Source organism: Scyliorhinus torazame, chromosome 4 (genome assembly GCF_047496885.1).
Source record: "Scyliorhinus torazame isolate Kashiwa2021f chromosome 4, sScyTor2.1, whole genome shotgun sequence".
Classification (NCBI taxonomy): domain Eukaryota; kingdom Metazoa; phylum Chordata; class Chondrichthyes; order Carcharhiniformes; family Scyliorhinidae; genus Scyliorhinus; species Scyliorhinus torazame.
The window spans coordinates 24,451,939-24,475,357 of record NC_092710.1 but is presented as its reverse complement, the minus strand read 5'-3'; the positions used below and the strand labels follow the sequence as shown (position 1 = coordinate 24,475,357).

Sequence of the window (23,419 nt, the reverse complement as noted above, 5' to 3'; positions counted from 1 at the left end):
GAGGAGGGTTGCAGGTTTGTCAGTCGATCTCCCTCATCGTGACACTGGGAGAGGAAGGTTACAAGTCTATCTGCCGATCTCCCTCATCCTGACACTGGGAAATGAGGGTTACAGGTGTATCTGTCGATCTCCCTCACATTGACACTGGGAGAGGAGGGTTACAGGTGTATCTGTCGATCTCCCGTCACCCTGACACTGGGAGAGGAGGGTTACAGGTGTATCTGTCGATCTCCCGTCACCCTGACACTGGGAAATGAGGGTTACAGGTGTGTCTGTTGATCTCCCGTCACACTTACACTGGGAGAGGAGGGTTACAGGTGTATCTGTCGATCTCCCGTCACCCTGACACTGGGAGAGGAGGGTTGCAGGTTTGTCAGTCGATCTCCCTCATCGTGACACAGGGAGAGGAAGGTTACAGGTGTATCTGTCGATCTCCCTCACCCTGACACTTGGAAATGAGGGTTACAGGTGAATCTGTCGATCTCCCGTCACACTGACACTGGGAGAGGAGGGTTACAGGTGTATCTGTCGATCTCCCTCACGCTGACACTGGGAGAGGAGGGTTACAGGTGTATCTGTCGATCTCCCTCACCCTGACACTGGGAAATGAGGGTTACAAGTGTATCTGTCGATCTCCCGTCACACTGACACTGGGAAAGGAGGGTTACAGGTGTGTCTGTCGATCTCCCGTCACACTGACACTGGGAAATGAGGGTTACAGGTGTGTCTGTCGATCTCCCTCACGCTGACACTGGGAGAGGAGGGTTACAGGTGTATCTGCCGATCTCCCTCATCCTGACACTGGGAGAGGAAGGCTACAGGTGTGTCTGTCGATCTTCCTCATCCTGACACTGGGAGAGGAGGGTTACAGGTGTATCTGTCGATCTCCCTCATCCTGACACTGGGAAATGAGGGTTACAGGTGTATCTGTCGATCTCCCTCATCCTGACACTGGGAGAGGAAGGTTAGAGGTGTATCTGTCGATCTCCCGTCACCCTGACACTGGGAAATGAGGGTTACAGGTGTGTCTGTTGATCTCCCGTCACACTTACACTGGGAGAGGAGGGTTACAGGTTTATCTGTCGATCTCCCGTCACCCTGACACTGGGAGAGGAGGGTTGCAGGTTTGTCAGTCGATCTCCCTCATCGTGACACTGGGAGAGGAAGGTTACAAGTCTATCTGCCGATCTCCCTCATCCTGACACTGGGAAATGAGGGTTACAGGTGTATCTGTCGATCTCCCTCACATTGACACTGGGAGAGGAGGGTTACAGGTGTATCTGTCGATCTCCCGTCACCCTGACACTGGGAGAGGAGGGTTACAGGTGTATCTGTCGATCTCCCGTCACCCTGACACTGGGAGAGGAGGGTTGCAGGTTTGTCAGTCGATCTCCCTCATCCTGACACTGGGAAATGAGGGTTACAGGTGTATCTGTCGATCTCCCTCATCCTGACACTGGGAGAGGAAGGTTACAGGTGTATCTGTCGATCTCCCTCATCCTGACACTGGGGGGGGAGGGTTACAGGTGTATCTGTCGATCTCCCTCATCCTGACACTGGGAAATGAGGGTTACAGGTGTATCTGTCGATCTCCCTCATCCTGACACTGGGAGAGGAAGGTTACAGGTGTATCTGTCGATCTCCCTCATCCTGACACTGGGAGAGGAAGGTTACAGGTGTGTCTGTCGATCTCCCTCACCCTGACACTGGGAAATGAGGGTTACAGGTGTATCTGTCGATCTCCCTCATCCTGACACTGGGAAATGAGGGTTACAGGTGTATCTGTCGTTCTCCCTCATTCTGACACTGGGAGAGGAGGGTTACAGGTGTATCTGTCGATCTCCCTCATCCTGACACTGGGAAATGAGGGTTACAGGTGTATCTGTCGATCTCCCTCATCCTGTCACTGGGAGAGGAAGGTTACTGGTGTATCTGTCGATCTCCCGTCACCCTGACACTGGGAAATGAGGGTTACAGGTGTATCTGTCGATCTCCCTCATCCTGACACTGGGAGATGAGGGTTACAGGTGTATCTGTCGATCTCCCGTCACACTGACACTGGGAAAGGAGGGTTACAGGTGTGTCTGTCGATCTCCCGTCACACTGACACTGGGAAATGAGGGTTACAGGTGTGTCTGTCGATCTCCCTCACGCTGACACTGGGAGAGGAGGGTTACAGGTGTATCTGCCGATCTCCCTCATCCTGACACTGGGAGAGGAAGGCTACAGGTGTGTCTGTCGGTCTTCCTCATCGTGACACTGCGAGAGGAGGGTTACAGGTGTGTCTGTCGATCTTCCTCATCGTGACACTGGGAAATGAGGGTTACAGGTGTATCTGTCGATCTCCCTCACCCTGACACTGGGAGAGGAGGGTTGCAGGTGTATCTGTCGATCTCCCTCATCCTGACACTGGGGGGGGGGTTACAGGTGTATCTGTCGATCTCCCGTCACACTGACACTGGGAAAGGAGGGTTACAGGTGTGTCTGTCGATCTCCCGTCACACTGACACTGGGAAATGAGGGTTACAGGTGTATCTGTCGATCTCCCTCACCCTGACACTGGGAGAGGAGGGTTACAGGTGTATCTGTCGATCTCCCTCACCCTGACACTGGGAGAGGAGGGTTACAGGTGTATCTGTCGACCTCCCTCATCCTGACACTGGGAAATGAGGGTTACAGGTGTATCTGTCGATCTCCCTCATCCTGACACTGGGAGAGGAGGGTTACAGGTGTATCTGTCGATCTCCCTCATCCTGACACTGGGAAATGAGGGTTACAGGTATATCTGTCGATCTCCCTCATCCTGACACTGGGAGAAGAAGGTTACAGGTGTGTCTGTCGATCTCCCTCATCCTGACACTGGGAGAGGAGGGTTACAGGTGTATCTGTCGATCTCCCTCATCCTGACACTGGGAGAGGAGGGTTACAGGTGTATCTGTCGATCTCCCTCATCCTGACACTGGGGGGGGGAGGGTTACAGGTGTATCTGTCGATCTCCCTCATCCTGACACTGGGAAATGAGGGTTACAGGTGTATCTGTCGTTCTCCCTCATCCTGACACTGGGAGAGGAGGGTTACAGGTGTATCTGTCGATCTCCCTCATCCTGACACTGGGAAATGAGGGTTACAGGTGTATCTGTCGATCTCCCTCATCCTGACACTGGGAGAGGAAGGTTACAGGTGTATCTGTCGATCTCCCGTCACCCTGACACTGGGAAATGAGGGTTACAGGTGTGTCTGTTGATCTCCCGTCACACTTACACTGGGAGAGGAGGGTTACAGGTGTATCTGTCGATCTCCCGTCACCCTGACACTGGGAGAGGAGGGTTGCAGGTTTGTCAGTCGATCTCCCTCATCGTGACACAGGGAGAGGAAGGTTACAGGTGTATCTGTCGATCTCCCTCACCCTGACACTTGGAAATGAGGGTTACAGGTGAATCTGTCGATCTCCCGTCACACTGACACTGGGAGAGGAGGGTTACAGGTGTATCTGTCGATCTCCCTCACGCTGACACTGGGAGAGGAGGGTTACAGGTGTATCTGTCGATCTCCCTCACCCTGACACTGGGAAATGAGGGTTACAAGTGTATCTGTCGATCTCCCGTCACACTGACACTGGGAAAGGAGGGTTACAGGTGTGTCTGTCGATCTCCCGTCACACTGACACTGGGAAATGAGGGTTACAGGTGTGTCTGTCGATCTCCCTCACGCTGACACTGGGAGAGGAGGGTTACAGGTGTATCTGCCGATCTCCCTCATCCTGACACTGGGAGAGGAAGGCTACAGGTGTGTCTGTCGATCTTCCTCATCGTGACACTGGGAGATGAGGGTTACAGGTGTATCTGTCGATCTCCCTCATCCTGACACTGGGAGAGGAAGGTTACAGGTGTGTCTGTCGATCTCCCTCACCCTGACACTGGGAAATGAGGGTTACAGGTGTATCTGTTGATCTCCCGTCACACTTACACCTGTAACCCTCCTCTCCCAGTGTAAGTGTGACGGGAGATCAACAGATACACCTGTAACCCCCCCCCCAGTGTCAGGATGAGGGAGATCGACAGATACACCTGTAACCCTCCTCTCCCAGTGTCAGGGTGAGGGAGATCGACAGATACACCTGTAACCCTCATTTCCCAGTGTCACGATGAGGAAGATCGACAGACACACCTGTAACCCTCCTCTCGCAGTGTCACGATGAGGAAGATCGACAGACACACCTGTAGCCTTCCTCTCCCAGTGTCAGGATGAGGAAGATCGACAGATACACTTGTAACCTTCCTCTCCCAGTGTCACGATGAGGGAGATCGACTGACAAACCTGCAACCCTCCTCTCCCAGTGTCAGGGTGACGGGAGATCAACAGATACACCTGTAACTCTCCTCTCCCAGTGTCAGTGTGACGGGAGATCGACAGATACACCTATAACCCTCATTTCCCAGTGTCAGGGTGACAGGAGTTCGACAGATACACCTGTAACCCTCCTCTCCCAGTGTATCTGTCGAACTCCTGTCACCCTGACACTGGGAAATGAGGGTTATAGGTGTATCTGTCGATCTCCCGTCACCCTGACACTGGGAGAGGAGGGTTGCAGGTTTGTCAGTCGATCTCCCTCATCGTGACACTGGGAGAGGAAGGTTACAAGTGTATCTGTCGATCTTCCTCATCCTGACACTGGGAGGAGGGTTACAGGTGTATCTGTCAATCTCCCTCATCCTGACACTGGGAGAGGAAGGTTACTGGTGTGTCTGTCGATCTCCCTCATCCTGACACTGGGAGATGAGGGTTACAGGTGTATCTGTCGATCTCCCTCATCCTGACACTGGGAGAGGAGGGTTACAGATGTGTCTGTCGATCTCCCTCATCCTGACACTGGGAGAAAAGGGTTACAGGTGTATCTGTCGATCTCCCTCATCCTGACACTGGGAGAGGAGGGTTACAGGTATATCTGTCGATCTCCCTCATCCTGACACTGGGAAATGAGGGTTACAGGTGTGTCTGTTGATCTCCCGTCACACTTACACTGGGAGAGGAGGGTTACAGGTGTATCTGTCGATCTCCCGTCACCCTGACACTGGGAGAGGAGGGTTGCAGGTTTGTCAGTCGATCTCCCTCATCGTGACACAGGGAGAGGAAGGTTACAGGTGTATCTGTCGATCTCCCTCACCCTGACACTTGGAAATGAGGGTTACAGGTGAATCTGTCGATCTCCCGTCACACTGACACTGGGAGAGGAGGGTTACAGGTGTATCTGTCGATCTCCCTCACGCTGACACTGGGAGAGGAGGGTTACAGGTGTATCTGTCGATCTCCCTCACCCTGACACTGGGAAATGAGGGTTACAAGTGTATCTGTCGATCTCCCGTCACACTGACACTGGGAAAGGAGGGTTACAGGTGTGTCTGTCGATCTCCCGTCACACTGACACTGGGAAATGAGGGTTACAGGTGTGTCTGTCGATCTCCCTCACGCTGACACTGGGAGAGGAGGGTTACAGGTGTATCTGCCGATCTCCCTCATCCTGACACTGGGAGAGGAAGGCTACAGGTGTGTCTGTCGATCTTCCTCATCGTGACACTGGGAGATGAGGGTTACAGGTGTATCTGTCGATCTCCCTCATCCTGACACTGGGAGAGGAAGGTTACAGGTGTGTCTGTCGATCTCCCTCACCCTGACACTGGGAAATGAGGGTTACAGGTGTATCTGTTGATCTCCCGTCACACTTACACCTGTAACCCTCCTCTCCCAGTGTAAGTGTGACGGGAGATCAACAGATACACCTGTAACCCCCCCCCCAGTGTCAGGATGAGGGAGATCGACAGATACACCTGTGACCCTCCTCTCCCAGTGTCAGGGTGAGGGAGATCGACAGATACACCTGTAACCCTCCTCTCGCAGTGTCACGATGAGGAAGATCGACAGACACACCTGTAGCCTTCCTCTCCCAGTGTCAGGATGAGGAAGATCGACAGATACACTTGTAACCTTCCTCTCCCAGTGTCACGATGAGGGAGATCGACTGACAAACCTGCAACCCTCCTCTCCCAGTGTCAGGGTGACGGGAGATCAACAGATACACCTGTAACTCTCCTCTCCCAGTGTCAGTGTGACGGGAGATCGACAGATACACCTATAACCCTCATTTCCCAGTGTCAGGGTGACAGGAGTTCGACAGATACACCTGTAACCCTCCTCTCCCAGTGTATCTGTCGAACTCCTGTCACCCTGACACTGGGAAATGAGGGTTATAGGTGTATCTGTCGATCTCCCGTCACCCTGACACTGGGAGAGGAGGGTTGCAGGTTTGTCAGTCGATCTCCCTCATCGTGACACTGGGAGAGGAAGGTTACAAGTGTATCTGTCGATCTTCCTCATCCTGACACTGGGAGGAGGGTTACAGGTGTATCTGTCAATCTCCCTCATCCTGACACTGGGAGAGGAAGGTTACTGGTGTGTCTGTCGATCTCCCTCATCCTGACACTGGGAGATGAGGGTTACAGGTGTATCTGTCGATCTCCCTCATCCTGACACTGGGAGAGGAGGGTTACAGATGTGTCTGTCGATCTCCCTCATCCTGACACTGGGAGAAAAGGGTTACAGGTGTATCTGTCGATCTCCCTCATCCTGACACTGGGAGAGGAGGGTTACAGGTATATCTGTCGATCTCCCTCATCCTGACACTGGGAGAGGAGGGTTACAGGTGTGTCTGTCGATCTCCCTCATCCTGACACTGGGAGAGGAGGGTTACAGGTGTGTCTGTCGATCTTCCTCATCGTGACACTGGGAAATGAGGGTTACAGATGTATCTGTCGATCTCCCTCATCCTGACACTGGGAGAGGAAGGTTACAGGTGTGTCTGTCGATCTCCCTCATCCTGACACTGGGAGAGGAGGGTTACAGGTGTATCTGTCGATCTCCCTCATCCTGACACTGGGAGAGGAGGGTTACAGGTGTATCTGTCGACCTCCCTCATCCTGACACTGGGAAATGAGGGTTACAGGTGTATCTATCGATCTCCCTCATCCTGACACTGGGAGAGGAGGGTTACACGTGTATCTGTCGATCTCCCTCATCCTGACACTGGGAGAGGAGGGTTACAGGTGTATCTGTCGTTCTCCCTCATCCTGACACTGGGAGAGGAGGGTTACAGGTGTATCTGTCGATCTCCCTCATCCTGACACTGGGAAATGAGGGTTACAGGTGTATCTGTCGATCTCCCTCATCCTGACACTGGGAGAGGAAGGTTACAGGTGTATCTGTCGATCTCCCGTCACCCTGACACTGGGAAATGAGGGTTACAGGTGTGTCTGTTGATCTCCCGTCACACTTACACTGGGAGAGGAGGGTTGCAGGTTTGTCAGTCGATCTCCCTCATCGTGACACTGGGAGAGGAAGGTTACAAGTCTATCTGCCGATCTCCCTCATCCTGACACTGGGAAATGAGGGTTACAGGTGTATCTGTCGATCTCCCTCACCCTGACACTGGGAGAGGAGGGTTACAGGTGTATCTGTCGATCTCCCGTCACCCTGACACTGGGAGAGGAGGGTTACAGGTGTATCTGTCGATCTCCCGTCACCCTGACACTGGGAGAGGAGGGTTGCAGGTTTGTCAGTCGATCTCCCTCATCCTGACACTGGGAAATGAGGGTTACAGGTGTATCTGTCGATCTCCCTCATCCTGACACTGGGAGAGGAAGGTTACAGGTGTATCTGTCGATCTCCCTCATCCTGACACTGGGGGGGGAGGGTTACAGGTGTATCTGTCGATCTCCCTCATCCTGACACTGGGAAATGAGGGTTACAGGTGTATCTGTCGATCTCCCTCATCCTGACACTGGGAGAGGAAGGTTACAGGTGTATCTGTCGATCTCCCTCATCCTGACACTGGGAAATGAGGGTTACAGGTGTGTCTGTCGATCTCCTGTCACACTGACACTGGGAAATGAGGGTTACAGGTGTCTCTGTCGATCTCCCTCACCCTGACACGGAGATGAGGGTTACAGGTGTATCTGTCGATCTCCCTCATCCTGACACTGGGAGAGGAAGGTTACAGGTGTGTCTGTCGATCTCCCTCACCCTGACACTGGGAAATGAGGGTTACAGGTGTATCTGTCGATCTCCCTCATCCTGACACTGGGAAATGAGGGTTACAGGTGTATCTGTCGTTCTCCCTCATTCTGACACTGGGAGAGGAGGGTTACAGGTGTATCTGTCGATCTCCCTCATCCTGACACTGGGAAATGAGGGTTACAGGTGTATCTGTCGATCTCCCTCATCCTGACACTGGGAGAGGAAGGTTACTGGTGTATCTGTCGATCTCCCGTCACCCTGACACTGGGAAATGAGGGTTACAGGTGTATCTGTCGATCTCCCTCATCCTGACACTGGGAGATGAGGGTTACAGGTGTATCTGTCGATCTCCCGTCACACTGACACTGGGAAAGGAGGGTTACAGGTGTGTCTGTCGATCTCCCGTCACACTGACACTGGGAAATGAGGGTTACAGGTGTGTCTGTCGATCTCCCTCACGCTGACACTGGGAGAGGAGGGTTACAGGTGTACCTGCCGATCTCCCTCATCCTGACACTGGGAGAGGAAGGCTACAGGTGTGTCTGTCGGTCTTCCTCATCGTGACACTGCGAGAGGAGGGTTACAGGTGTGTCTGTCGATCTTCCTCATCGTGACACTGGGAAATGAGGGTTACAGGTGTATCTGTCGATCTCCCTCACCCTGACACTGGGAGAGGAGGGTTACAGGTGTATCTGTCGATCTCCCTCATCCTGACACTGGGGGGGGGGTTACAGGTGTATCTGTCGATCTCCCGTCACACTGACACTGGGAAAGGAGGGTTACAGGTGTGTCTGTCGATCTCCCGTCACACTGACACTGGGAAATGAGGGTTACAGGTGTATCTGTCGATCTCCCTCACCCTGACACTGGGAGAGGAGGGTTACAGGTGTATCTGTCGATCTCCCTCACCCTGACACTGGGAGAGGAGGGTTACAGGTGTATCTGTCGATCTCCCTCACCCTGACACTGGGAGAGGAGGGTTACAGGTGTATCTGTCGACCTCCCTCATCCTGACACTGGGAAATGAGGGTTACAGGTGTATCTGTCGATCTCCCTCATCCTGACACTGGGAGAGGAGGGTTACAGGTGTATCTGTCGATCTCCCTCATCCTGACACTGGGAAATGAGGGTTACAGGTATATCTGTCGATCTCCCTCATCCTGACACTGGGAGAAGAAGGTTACAGGTGTGTCTGTCGATCTCCCTCATCCTGACACTGGGAGAGGAGGGTTACAGGTGCATCTGTCGATCTCGCGTCACCCTGACACTGGGAAATGAGGGTTACAGGTGTATCTGCCGATCTCCCTCATCCTGACACTGGGAGAGGAGGGTTACAGGTGTATCTGTCGATCTCCCTCATCCTGACACTGGGGGGGGGAGGGTTACAGGTGTATCTGTCGATCTCCCTCATCCTGACACTGGGAAATGAGGGTTACAGGTGTATCTGTCGTTCTCCCTCATCCTGACACTGGGAGAGGAGGGTTACAGGTGTATCTGTCGATCTCCCTCATCCTGACACTGGGAAATGAGGGTTACAGGTGTATCTGTCGATCTCCCTCATCCTGACACTGGGAGAGGAAGGTTACAGGTGTATCTGTCGATCTCCCGTCACCCTGACACTGGGAAATGAGGGTTACAGGTGTGTCTGTCGATCTCCCGTCACCCTGACACTGGGAGAGGAGGGTTGCAGGTTTGTCAGTCGATCTCCCTCATCGTGACACTGGGAGAGGAAGGTTACAAGTGTATCTGCCGATCTCCCTCATCCTGACACTGGGAAATGAGGGTTACAGGTGTATCTGTCGATCTCCCTCACCCTGACACTGGGAGAGGAGGGTTACAGGTGTATCTGTCGATCTCCCGTCACCCTGACACTGGGAGAGGAGGGTTGCAGGTTTGTCAGTCGATCTCCCTCATCGTGACACAGGGAGAGGAAGGTTACAGGTGTATCTGTCGATCTCCCTCACCCTGACACTTGGAAATGAGGGTTACAGGTGAATCTGTCGATCTCCCGTCACACTGACACTGGGAAAGGAGGGTTACAGGTGTGTCTGTCGATCTCCCGTCACACTGACACTGGGAAATGAGGGTTACAGGTGTGTCTGTCGATCTCCCGTCACACTGACACTGGGAAAGGAGGGTTACAGGTGTGTCTGTCGATCTCCCGTCACACTGACACTGGGAAATGAGGGTTACAGGTGTGTCTGTCGATCTCCCTCATCCTGACACTGGGAAATGAGGGTTACAAGTGTATCTGTCGATCTCCCTCACGCTGACACTGGGAGAGGAGGGTTACAGGTGTATCTGTCGATCTCCCTCACCCTGACACTGGGAAATGAGGGTTACAAGTGTATCTGTCGATCTCCCGTCACACTGACACTGGGAAAGGAGGGTTACAGGTGTGTCTGTCGATCTCCCTCACGCTGACACTGGGAGAGGAGGGTTACAGGTGTATCTGCCGATCTCCCTCATCCTGACACTGGGAGAGGAAGGCTACAGGTGTGTCTGTCGATCTTCCTCATCGTGACACTGCGAGAGGAGGGTTACAGGTGTGTCTGTCGATCTTCCTCATCGTGACACTGGGAAATGAGGGTTACAGGTGTATCTGTCGATCTCCCTCACCCTGACACTGGGAGAGGAGGGTTACAGGTGTATCTGTCGATCTCCCTCATCCTGACACTGGGGGGGGGGTTACAGGTGTATCTGTCGATCTCCCGTCACACTGACACTGGGAAAGGAGGGTTACAGGTGTGTCTGTCGATCTCCCGTCACACTGACACTGGGAAATGAGGGTTACAGGTGTATCTGTCGATCTCCCTCACCCTGACACTGGGAGAGGAGGGTTACAGGTGTGTCTGTCGATCTCCCTCACCCTGACACTGGGAGAGGAGGGTTACAGGTGTCTCTGTCGATCTCCCTCACCCTGACACTGGGAGAGGAGGGTTACAGGTGTATCTGTCGATCTCCCTCGCCCCGACACTGGGAGAGGAGGGTTACAGGTGTATCTGTCGATCTCCCTCACCCTGACACTGGGAGAGGAGGGTTACAGGTGTATCTGTCGATCTCCCTCACCCTGACACTGGGAGAGGAGGGTTACAGGTTATATCTGTCGATCTCCCGTCACACTGACACTGGGAAATGAGGGTCACAGGTGTATCTGTCGATCTCCCCTCACACTGGGAAATGAGGGTTACAGGTGTATCTGTTGATCTCCCTCATCCTGACACTGGGAGATGAGGGTTACAGGTGTATCTGGGGACCTCCTTTTGCCCTGACACTGGGACACGAGGGTACGTCTATCTGAAAACCACCCGCCTGTACTGACAGCTGTTTTGTAGCCCTTGAAGTTGTTTGTGATATGGCACAGTTGTTCGGGGAAGGTTGGAGGCTGATCATCCCGGGAGAGGGGAGATTTTAAAAGACACCGTCTCTGATCCTCTGCCCTTCCTCCCCATAGGAGACGAAAGAGAAACTAGTGCGGGACAAGAGGCGGCAAACACTCTTCACCATTGAACGGGTAAGTGCTCTACGTCTCAAACATCCTGTGGATGGTACTCTTGTGTGTTCTGTAAAAACTCATCTCTCTCTTCCCCCATATCACTGACTATTCCCACTGATGTTAATCCAGCTCCCTCACACTGTCACTCAGTAATCCCTCTCCCCCAGCACCCTGTGTTACTGACTATTCCCACTGATGTTAATCCAGCTCCCTCACACTGACACTCAGTAACCCCTCTCCCCCAGCACCCTGTGTTACTGACTGTATCTCTACTGATGTTAATCCAGCTCCCTCACTGTCACTCAGTAACCCCTCTCCCCCAGCACCCTGTGTTACTGACTGTATCTCTACTGATGTTAATCCAGCTCCCTCACACTGTCACTCAGTAACCCCTCACCCCCAACACCCTGTGTTACTGACTGTATCCCTACTGATGTTAATCCAGCTCCCTCACACTGTCACTCAGTAACCCCTCTCCCCCAGCACCCAGTGTTACTGGATGTATCTCTACTGATGTTAATCCAGCTCCCTCACACGGTCACTCAGTAACCCCTCTCCCCCAGCACCCTGTGTTACTGACTGTATCTCTACTGATGTTAATCCAGCTCCCTCACACTGTCACTCAGTAACCCCTCTCCCCCAGCTCCCTCACACTGTCACTTAGTAACCCCTCTCCCCCAGCTCCCTCACACTGTCACTTAGTAACCCCTCTCCCCCAGCTCCCTCACACTGACACTCAGTAACCCCTCTCCCCCAGCACCCTGTGTTACTGACTGTATCTGTACTGATGTTAATCCAGCTCCCTCGCACTGTCACTCAGTAACCCCTCTCCCCCAGCACCCTGTGTTACTGACTGTATCTCTACTGATGTTAATCCAGCTCCCTCACACTGTCACTCAGTAACCCCTCTCCCCCAGCTCCCTCACACTGTCACTCAGAAATGCCCCTCATCCAGCACCGTGTTGCTGACTGCATTTCTATTGATAATTCAGCTTTACATGCATATTACTTGACTAACACTGGTAGGAAATAAACTACGCAATTGGAAATCAGCCGAATGTGGCAACTGTGCATGTAGGCAACGGTCAACAAAATGTCTCGTCGTGCACTTGCTGGCCGTTCCGTCTCACTCGCTTGCAGGAACTTCTCCTCCAAGCCCTGCCACTGTGAGTTAGTAGTGGAGATATCTGCTTTGGGAGGTGCAATCAAAAAACCCTGGCCCCACATCCGTTTTTTTTGTACCATCTCCCCCGTCCCAATACTAGGTGAAACTGCGGTTGGACGCTGTGTAGCACAGTTAGTACTCTAAAAGATGCAGCCCTTGCTTGTAACTGGTATTGTTTCCTCCTCTGTCCATCTGCCCCCCACCCCCCTCTCTCATACACTCCCCCTTTCTATCCATCCCTCTCTTCAGACGTACAGTTTGGTGCTCGAGGTGCAGGACTTGGAGAAGAAGTTCCTGCAAGTGAGTGAGGCGGAACGGCCAGCCGTGTTGGAGCAAAGGAAATCCAAGATCATTCAGATGTACGAGAATCTGCGAGGGAAGCAGGCTCACAGCACCGAGAGGTGTGTCCCCGTGTGCATGGGCGCAAGTGCATGATGAGTGTGAGCACATGCACAAGTGCATGATGAGTGTGAGCACATGCGCAAGTGCATGATGAGTGTGAGCACATGCACAAGTGCACGATGAGTGTGAGCACATGCACAAGTGCGTGAGTGTGAGCTTGTGCGCAAGTGCATGGTGAGTGAGAGCACGTGCGCAAGTGCATGATGAGTGTGAGCACATTTGCAAGTGCATGATGAGTGAGCATGTGCGCAAGTGCATGATGAGTGAGCGTGTGAGCACGTGCGCAAGTGCATGATGAGTGAGCGTGTGAGCACGTGCTCAAGTGCATGATGAGTGAGCACGTGCGCAAGTGCATGAGTGAGCACGTGCGCAAGTGCATGAGTGAGCACGTGCGCAAGTGCATGATGAGTGAGCACGTGCGCAAGTGCATGATGAGTGAGCACGTGCGCAAGTGCATGATGAGTGAGCACATGCGCAAGTGCATGATGAGTGAGCACGCGTGCAAGTGCATGATGAGTGAGCACGCGCGCAAGTACATGATGAGTGTGAGCACGTACAAGTGCATGATGAGTGTGAGCACGTGCGCAAGTGCATGATGTGTGAGCACGTGCGCAAGTGCATGATGAGTGTGAGCACGTGTGCAAGTGCATGATGAGTGTGAGCACATTTGCAAGTGCATGATGAGTGAGCATGTGCGCAAGTGCATGATGAGTGAGCGTGTGAGCACGTGCGCAAGTGCATGATGAGTGAGCGTGTGAGCACGTGCTCAAGTGCATGATGAGTGAGCACGTGCTCAAGTGCATGATGAGTGAGCACGTGCGCAAGTGCATGAGTGAGCACGTGCGCAAGTGCATGAGTGAGCACGTGCGCAAGTGCATGATGAGTGAGCATGTGCGCAAGTGCATGATGAGTGAGCACGTGCGCAAGTGCATGATGAGTGAGCACGTGCGCAAGTGCATGATGAGTGAGCACATGCGCAAGTGCATGATGAGTGAGCACGCGTGCAAGTGCATGATGAGTGAGCACGCGCGCAAGTACATGATGAGTGTGAGCACGTACAAGTGCATGATGAGTGTGAGCACATGCGCAAGTGCATGATGAGTGTGAGCACGTGCGCAAGTGCATGATGAGTGTGAGCACATGTGCAAGTGCATGATGAGTGTGAGCACGTGCGCAAGTGCATGATGAGTGAGCACGTGCGCAAGTGCATGATGAGTGTGAGCACATTTGCAAGTGCATGAGTGAGCACATGTGCAAGTGCATGATGAGTGTGAGCACATGCGCAAGTGCGTGATGAGTGAGCATGTGCGCAAGTGCATGATGAGTGAGCGTGTGAGCACGTGCGCAAGTGCATGATGAGTGAGCGTGTGAGCACGTGCTCAAGTGCATGATGAGTGAGCACGTGCGCAAGTGCATGAGTGAGCACGTGCGCAAGTGCATGAGTGAGCACGTGCGCAAGTGCATGAGTGAGCACGTGCGCAAGTGCATGAGTGAGCACGTGCGCAAGTGCATGAGTGAACACGTGCGCAAGTGTATGATGAGTGAGCACATGCGCAAGTGTATGACGAGTGAGCACATGCGCAAGTGCATGAGTGAGCACGCGTGCAAGTGCATGATGAGTGAGCACGCGTGCAAGTGCATGATGAGTGTGAGCATGTGCGCAAGTGCATGATGAGTGTGAGCACATGTGCAAGTGCATGATGAGTGTGAGCACGTGCGCAAGTGCATGATGAGTGTGAGCACGTGCGCAAGTGGATTTGGGTTTATTGTCACGTGTACCACGGTTCAGTGAAACGTATTGTTCTGCGTACAGTCCAGACAGATCGTTCCATACTTGAAAAGCGTAAGACCTACATAAATACACAATGTAAATACATTGACATCGGGTGAAGTATACGGAGTGTAGAATTACTTAGTAAAGACGATGTGTGGAGAGATCAATTCGGTCCATAGGGTCTTTCAGGAGTCTGGGTAACAACATGAATCTGTCTTTGAATCTGTTAGTGCGTGTTCTCAGACTTTTGTATCTCCCACCTGATGGAAGAGGTTGGAAGATAATAGCCCGGGTTGGAGGGATCCGAGATTATGCTGCCTGCTTTCCCAAGGCAGCAGTAGTGGACGGGAGGCGGGTTCACCTGATGGACTGGGTTGTGTTCACGACTCTCTGTAGTTTCTTGTGGTCTTGGGCCGAGCAGATGCCGTACCAGGCTGTGAAGCAGCCAGATATAATGCTTTCTATGGTGCATCTGTAAAAATTGGTAAGAGTCGATGTGGACATGCCGAATTTCCTTAGTTTCCTGAGGAAGTATAGGTGCTGTTGTGTTTTCTTAGTCATAGCGTAGCCATGGGTGGACCAGGGCAGATTGTTGGTGGTGTGCACTCCTAGGAATTTGAAGCTGTCAACCATCTCCACCTCGGCTCCGTTGATGCAGGTGGGGGTGAGTACAGTGCTTCCTGAAGTTAATGACCGACTCCTTGGTTTTGCTGACATTGAGGGAGAGATTGTTGTCGTTACACCTCCGCCATAAGTTCTCTATCTCCCTCCTGTACTCTGACTCATCATTGTTCGAGATCCGACCCACTACGGTCATGACATCAGCAAATTTGTAGATGGAGTTGAAGCCAAATTTTGCCACAGTCGTGTGTGTTTAGGGAGTATATTGGGGGCTAAGTACGCAGCCTCTCTGGGCCCCGGTATAGAGGACTATAATGGAGGAGGTGTTGTTGTTTATCCTTGCTGGTTGTGATCTATGGGTCAGGACGCTGAGGATCCAGTTGCAGAGGGAGGAGCCAAGTTCTAGGTTTTGGAGTTTAGATATGAGTTTGGCTGGAATTATGGTGTTAAAGGCGGAGCTGTAGTTAATGAATAGGAGTCTTACGTAGGAGTCCTTCTTGTCAAGATGGTGCAGGGATGAGTGTAGAGTGTTGCCGCAACCAACAAGAGTCCGTGCCGTTAGTCTGTGACTCGAGCTTAGCCTGGTATTGTCTCGTGGCATCCCTGATGGCTTTGTGGAGGTTGTACGTAGATTTCTTGCATAGGTCAGGGTGGCCTGCCTTGAATGCCTCAGACCCGGCCTTCAGTAGGGAGTGAATCTCCCAGTTAAACCATGGTTTCTGATTGGGGAACGCACGTACTACCTTCTTTGGCATGCAATCTTCTACACCAGTGCATGATGAGAGTGAGCACGAGTGCGTGTCTGTGAGTGTGCGCATGTGTGGTCTGTGTGTAGGGAGAACAGAGGAGATGGTATGGGGTTTGGCGTGTCTGGGAGTTGGGTGCTGTCCATGTGGTTCCTATTTATTGAAGGGTACTTTAGTGTGGCTAATCCACCTAACCTACACGTCTTTGGGTTGTGGGGGTGAAACCCGCAGAGACACGGGGAGAATATGCAAACTCCACACACACTGACCCGGGGCCGGGATCGAACCCGGGTCCTCAACGCTGTAGGCAACAGTGCTAACCACTGCACCGCCGTGCAGCCCCACCATGTGGGATTAAACCTTGAACGCGGGGCCTTCAGTTCTTTCAGGGAGCCATGGCAGGTGGTGTAACCGCCTCTCTCTCTTCACGCAGAGTCAGCGACGACCACTTTGTCCAGATCATGTGTATACGCAAGGGCAAACGACTGGCTGCCAAGGTCCTGCACCTCCTCAGCACGGAGCAGGCTGCCAACGTGGTGTTGGCGACGGCCCGGAACCTCCCCTACCTGGTCAAGAAGGACAGTCAGGATGAGGTGAGTGCACGCCTGCCGGATGGAGGAAGCAGCGGTATCGGGAGATGAATGCGGGGGAGGGGGCGAACTGCATGGCGTCAGTGGCTTGATCGGAGGATGACCCACCGCTTCTGGGTCAAGGGCAACCTGCTGCCTGACTGCACAATCCGGCCGTAAGGAGCATTCCGCTGGGCAAACTATTGAATCCCAGGACTTCAGGGGTGAATTTACATTGGGTGGAATTGCACTGCTCAGAAATCGGCAATTCAGCCAAACATGTTTGGACTGGATCTTTTGAAAGAGCCCTTCAGTTTGTTCTATGTCCTTCCACCTCCTCACTCTGTCTTAATGCTGGGAGTAGGAATGTATCAGGCGTTCCCCTTGAGCCTACTCTGCCATTCAGTCAAGTCTTGGCCAATTTTCTACCCCGACACTGCAAATATTCCCCTTCTAAAATCAATATTGAATTTGCTCCCATTCAGATAGCGCTTTAAGATCCAAACTGCTTATTGCGTTCTCCTTGTCTCCTCCCCGGGTCTTTTGCCAATCACATTTAATCTGTTTCCTCTGGCTTGTGCTGCAATTGAACCTGCTTCCACCACCCGTCACAACCAATGTGACTATTGGCTGAAAAGGGTTGCATTCTCCGAGTGTGTTGCCCAAGAATCCCCTCTCAACAAACATGATGATTTGGAAACATCTAGAACATAGAACATACAGTGCAGAAGAAGGCCATTCGGCCCATCAAGTCTGCACCGACCCACCCAAGCCTTCATTTCAACCCCATCCCCTTAACCCAATAACCCCTCCTAACCGTTTTGGTCACTAAGGGCAATTTATCATTGGCCAATCCACCTGACCTGCACGTCTTTGGGCTGTGGGAGGAAACCGGAGCACCCGGAGGAAACCCACGGAGACACGGGGAGAACGTGCAGACTCCACACAGACAGTGACCCAGCAGGGAATGGAACCTGGGACCCTGGCGCTGTAAAGCCACAGTGCTAACCGCTATGCCGCCGTGCTGCCCTCTTCAGGAATGTAGCTCCAGGAAGAAGGCCACTCAGTCAACAAGCCTGCTACATTGGAACAAGAGGCCATTCAGCCCCCTCAAGCTCATTCTGACATGTGACTAGATCATAGTCGCAAGTTAGGCGGCACGTAGCACAGCTCCAGGGTCCCAGGTGCAATTCCGGCTTCAGGTGACTGGCTGTGTGGAGTTTCCTCCGGGTGCTCCAGTTTTCTCCCACAGTCCAAAGGTCTGCGGGTTAGGTGGATTGGCCATGCTAAAAGATTGCCCCTTAGTGTCCAAAAAGGTTAGGTGGGGTTACTGGGTTCCGGGGATAGGGTGGAGCCATGGGATAAGATGCTCTTTTCAAGGGCTGGTGCAGACTCGATGGGCCGAATGGCCTCCTGCACTGTAAATTCTATGATAGATGCGCTGTATCTTAATTCATCTATTCCCCTTGGTCCCATAACGCCCAACAAAAATTGGTCAGCCACCGTATTAAAGTTGTGAATTCACCCTCGTCCCAGCGGCTTTGGTGGGGACGGAGTTTCATAGCATTCCTGCAGTGCAGAAGCGGGCCATTTAGCCCACTGAATCTGCACCGACTTTCTGAAAGAGCACCCGTCTACGCCCACTCCCTCGACCTATCCCCATAACCCCACCTAATCTGCACACCTCTGGACACGAGGGGGCAATTTAGCGTGGCCAAGCCAACTAACCATCTTTTTACTGAGAGAGGAAACCGGAGCACCCAAAGGAAACCTAGGCCCACATGGGGGCAGGTGCGAACTCCACACCGTCACCCGAGGCCGGAATTGAACCCAGCTCCCTGGCACTGTGAGACAGCAGTGCCGCCCGACACCTGCCCTGAAAAATCTGTCTCTAAGTTTAAAGTTAACACCCCGTTCTGAGGCAGTAATTTCATCGCTATCGCCCTCTAATCTTTTTTAAATGCCTGGGTCCACCCACCTCTCGGCCTTCAAGGACACAAGCCTGGTCTGCGCAACCTGTAGCCCTCGTTTACCCCATTATCGTCCGTTTTCCAGCAGCTGGTTCGTTTCCCCGAATTCACCATGGCTTTAAAGGGGTGGTTGTTGATGTCAAGTTATGTGAGTTGTTGAAACATTGACTTCTGGAGCGAAGGTTAACCGGCCACACCCCACCTGCTGGAAATTTGAACTAAAAACAGAAACTGCTGGGGAAACGTCGCCGGTCTGGCCGCATCTGTGGCGAGAGAAACCGAGTTCATGTTTTCATTCCATATGACTTTTCCAGAGCGAAAGAGAGGGAGAGATGTGATGGATTTAATACTCTTTGAGAGGGGGCGGAGCAAAATAGGCCACAGGCTGGTGGGAGCTCATGAGCAATTTAACAAAGATGCCATGAACACAAGACATAGGGTGTGTTAATGGTAGTGTCAAAGACTAAAGTAGGTGTTAATAGAGTCTAAAAGGTAAGATAGCAGAACAAGGATCCGCACTCTCCGTAAGAGCTTTCACAGAGCACTGTCCCATGTGCTGCTGTTATCACAATCGACTATCTTCCCTTTATACCACTGTCAGTGCCTTCTTTAGTCTTTAACACTCCCTTTGTCCCACATCCATGACATTTAGATGCACAAGAATGTGCTCCGTCATTTAATAAGATCATGGCTGATCTGGCAGTAACTTCAAATCTGCAACCTGCCTGCCCCCAATGACTTTCACCCCCCCCCTCTCCTCCCAACCCTTAATCACCCAAGAATCCATCCACCTCTGCCTTAAAAAACCTGAGGAAGGAGCAGCGCTCCGAAAGCTAGTGTCATGTTGCAGCTGTATAGAATCTTAGTTAGGCCACACTTGGAGTATAGTGTTCAATTCTGGTCGCCACACTACCAGAAGGATGTGGAGGCTTTAGAGAGGGTGAAGAAGAGATTTACCAGGATGTTGCCTGGTTTGGAGGGCATTAGCTATGAGGAGCGGTTGAATAAACTCGGTTTGTTCTCACTGGAACGAGGTTGAGGGGCGACCTGATAGTGGTCTACAAAATTATGAGGGGCATAGACACATTGGATAGTCAGAGGCTTTTCCCCAGGGTAGAGGGGTCAATTACTAGGGGGCATAGGTTTAAGGTGAGAGGGGCAAGGTTTAGAGTAGATGTACGAGGCAAGTTTTTTACGCAGAGGGTAGTGGGTGCCTGGAACTCGCTACCGGAGGAGGTGGTGGAAGCAGGGACGATAGTGACATTTAAGGGGCATCTTGACAAATACATGAATAGGATGGGAATAGAGGGATACGGACCCAGGAAGTGTAGAAGATTGTAGTTTAGTCGGGCAGCATGGTCGGCACGGGCTTGGAGGGCCGAAGGGCCTGTTCCTGTGCTGTACATTTCTTTGTTCTTTGTTTGTTGACATTGAAACAAACCTATTGGACTTTAACCTGGTGTTGTAAGACTTCTTACTGTGCTCACCCCAGTCCAACACCGGCATCTCCACATCTTAAAAAACCTTCAAAGACTCTGCTTCCAACATTATTGGACTGGGGTGGGCACAGTAAGAAGTCTTACAACCCCAGGTTAAAGCCCAACAGGTACTTAAAGTGTCATCTTGCATCATTGATTCTGTCTATATACGAGTTTGTGAAACCCACCTCTTCACTCACCTGATGAAGACGCTGTGCTCCGAAAGCGAGTGACTCCAAACAAACCTGTCGAACTTTAGCCTGGTGTTGTAAGACTTCTTACTGTGACCACTTTCAAGAAGAGTTCCAAAGACTTGCAACCTTCTGAGTGAAAAATGTTACTTCATCTCCGTTTTAAATGGTCGACCCCTTATTTTTGAACAGTAACTTCCAAGTTCTAGATGCTCCCTCATGAGAAAACATCCACTCCACATCGACCCTGTCAATATCCCTCCGGATACTGTCTCTTTTATTCAAGTCACCTCTTTAACCTCCAGCAAATACCATCCTCGTCTGTACAGCCTTTGGTTTAATAAATTTAGATTACCCAATTCATTCTTTCCAATTGAGGGGCAATTTAGTGTGGCCAATCCACCTACCCTGCACATCTTTGGATTTTGGGGGCGAAACCCACGCAAACACAGGGAAAAAATGTGCAAACTCCACACGGACAGTGACCCAGAGCCGGAATTGAACCTGGGACCTCAGCGCCATGAGGCAGCAGAGCTATCCACTGCGCCACTGTGCTGCCTTGTGTGTGGCCTTTCCTGTAAGACAACTCACCCATTCCAGATATTGGCTTGTCTCTGAACTGCTTCCTTAAATATGGTGACTAGTCCAGATGTGGTCTCATTCATGCTCTGCATAACTGAAACATAACCTCTCCACTTTTGTATTAAATTCCCCTTGCAATAAATGATAACGTTCTATTAGCTACTTGCTGTAATTCCATACTTTCCTTTAGCGATTCATGCATGAAGACACCAGTCTCTCGCCATTTAGATAATGTGCCTCTCTCTTATTTTTCCTGCCAATTTCACATTTTCGCACATTATAGTCCATTTGCCAGATGTTGGCCCACTGATTTAAACTATCTATATCTTTTTGTACCTTAAGACCTCTTCGCAACTTAATTTCCTGCCTATCATTGTGTCGTCAACAAATTTGGCACCCATCCCATCTATCCCTTCATCCAATTCATTTATATAAATTGTAAAGGGCTGAAATGATCCCTGTGGCACACCACGCATCACATGCTGCCAACCTGAAAAAGACCCATTTATTTCGACTCCGCATCCGCTCCTTCGGAAGGATATTTTGACCTTGGACACAGGTTTACAGGAATGACACCTGGACTTCAGGGGTTAAGTTATGAGGAGAGATTATTCAAATTCGGCCTGTTTACTCAAAAATTTAGACAGGTCAGGCATGATGTGATCAAAGTCTTCAAGATATGAGCAGGAGAAGATGGTAGGTAATGATTAAATGTTTCCACTGGTGGGAGATTCTAGAACTTGGCAGCATCATCTCAAAATTAGGAACTAACCATTCAGGAGAGATCTTTGGAAGCATTTCTACAAAAGAGGGGGTTGAGGTTTGAAATTCTCTTCCACAAATGACAGCTGATGCTAGATCAGTTGTTAATTTTAAATTTGAGAAAGAATTTTTTGGTAAGCAAAGATATTAAGGCATATGGGCCAAAGGCAGGGACATGGAGTTGGGTCACAGATCAGTGCTGACTTCCTTGAATGACTGAGCACGCATGAGGGGCTGAATGGCCTACTTCTGTTCCTATGTCCCTGTCAGCCAGTCAATGTTCTATCCATACAAATATGTTACCTCCCCCCAGAACATGAACTTTTATTTTCCTCCATAACCTTTGATGTGGCACTTTAGTAAATGCCTTCGAATACAGAACATCCACCAGTTACAATTTATCCACATCCTCACTAAGCTCCAATTATTTGGCTAAATGTGATTTCCCTTTCACAAAACCATGTTGACTCTGCCTTATTACCTTGAACCTATCTCCGTGTCCTGCTATAGCTTCTTCAATAATAGCATCAAACATTTCCCCTGTAACAGATGTTAAGCAACTTGGCCTGGTGCTTCAAGCTTTCCGTTTCTCCCTTTTCGAATAACGGAGTTACATTTGCTGTCTTCCAATCAAATGGGAACTTCCCCAAATCTTGGGGGAGTCTCGGAAAATTCAATCCAATGCATCAACGATCTCACTAGCCATTTTTAAGACCCTAGGATGAAGTGCATCAGAGGAGCCGGATACCTGTCAGTCTGCAGTTCCAACAATTTGATTACCACTTCTCCCAAGGTCGTAATTTTCCCGGGTTTCTCCCTCCCTTCTATCATGGGAGTGTTCCTTTTAAGAAACGTTTTGTCTTATCAAATGGCTTCAGCTGGGCTGTGGCTCTGGGTTTTACTTGCGTTTTGGTTTGAGCTGTTGTGTGGCTCGGAGTTTTTTTGCTTTGATTTTCACATTTTGGATGCTGGATTCAGTCAGACCAGGATCTTGGCGTCTCTCTCTCTGCGATTTAAAATCTGTCTCCCGATTACGTGATAAATTAAAACTGTTTTCTGGAAAGAATTCAAACCTGGTTTGGAAAGGACAAGATTATCCGTATGCTGGTCTTAAAGACAAAGAGTGGACTTCCGGTTGCGGCGATGCGGAGCTAAGCCGCGCGTTTCGGCAGCTCCCGCGAAAACGGACTTTCGGGCTCTACAGAGGAGCCCCAACGGAGCTTTTTTTTGGTTGATCCCGTGTGGGAAGGAGCAGTGAGGACCCCCCCACAATATTTGGCAGGGAGCAGCGGTGGATCAACGAGGGAAGAGGCCATGGAGCAGAGAACAAAACGGGGAGAAGGCGGCCAGATGGCGGAGGGCGGAGTGCAAGCAGCGTGGGGGCCAGACCAGCAGGAGTTCTTCATGAGATGTGTGGAGATGCTGAAAAAGGAGGTGCTGGCGCCGATGCTGTTGGCGATCGAGGGGCTGAAGGAGACCCAGACGACCCAGGCGGTGGAGCTTCGTGAGGTGAATGATAAGGTGAACACCAATGAGGACGATATCCAGGGCCTGGCGGTAAAAATGGAGGCGCACGAGGCGGTGCACAGGAGGTGG

General features: G+C 51.5%; 1 protein-coding gene across 4 annotated transcripts in view; it reads left to right on the top strand.

Annotated features, from left to right (window-relative positions):
- LOC140410151 (protein PAT1 homolog 1-like) overlaps positions 1-23,419 on the top strand; it is a 134,749-nt gene that overhangs the window by 95,036 nt on the left and 16,294 nt on the right. For all 4 annotated transcript variants that reach the window (XM_072498114.1, XM_072498112.1, XM_072498111.1 and 1 more), the window contains 3 exons: positions 11,522-11,581; positions 12,978-13,129; positions 16,705-16,864. In XM_072498114.1, the coding sequence (XP_072354215.1) occupies positions 11,522-11,581; positions 12,978-13,129; positions 16,705-16,864 (372 nt within the window). The remainder of the gene's footprint in view (positions 1-11,521; positions 11,582-12,977; positions 13,130-16,704; positions 16,865-23,419) is intronic.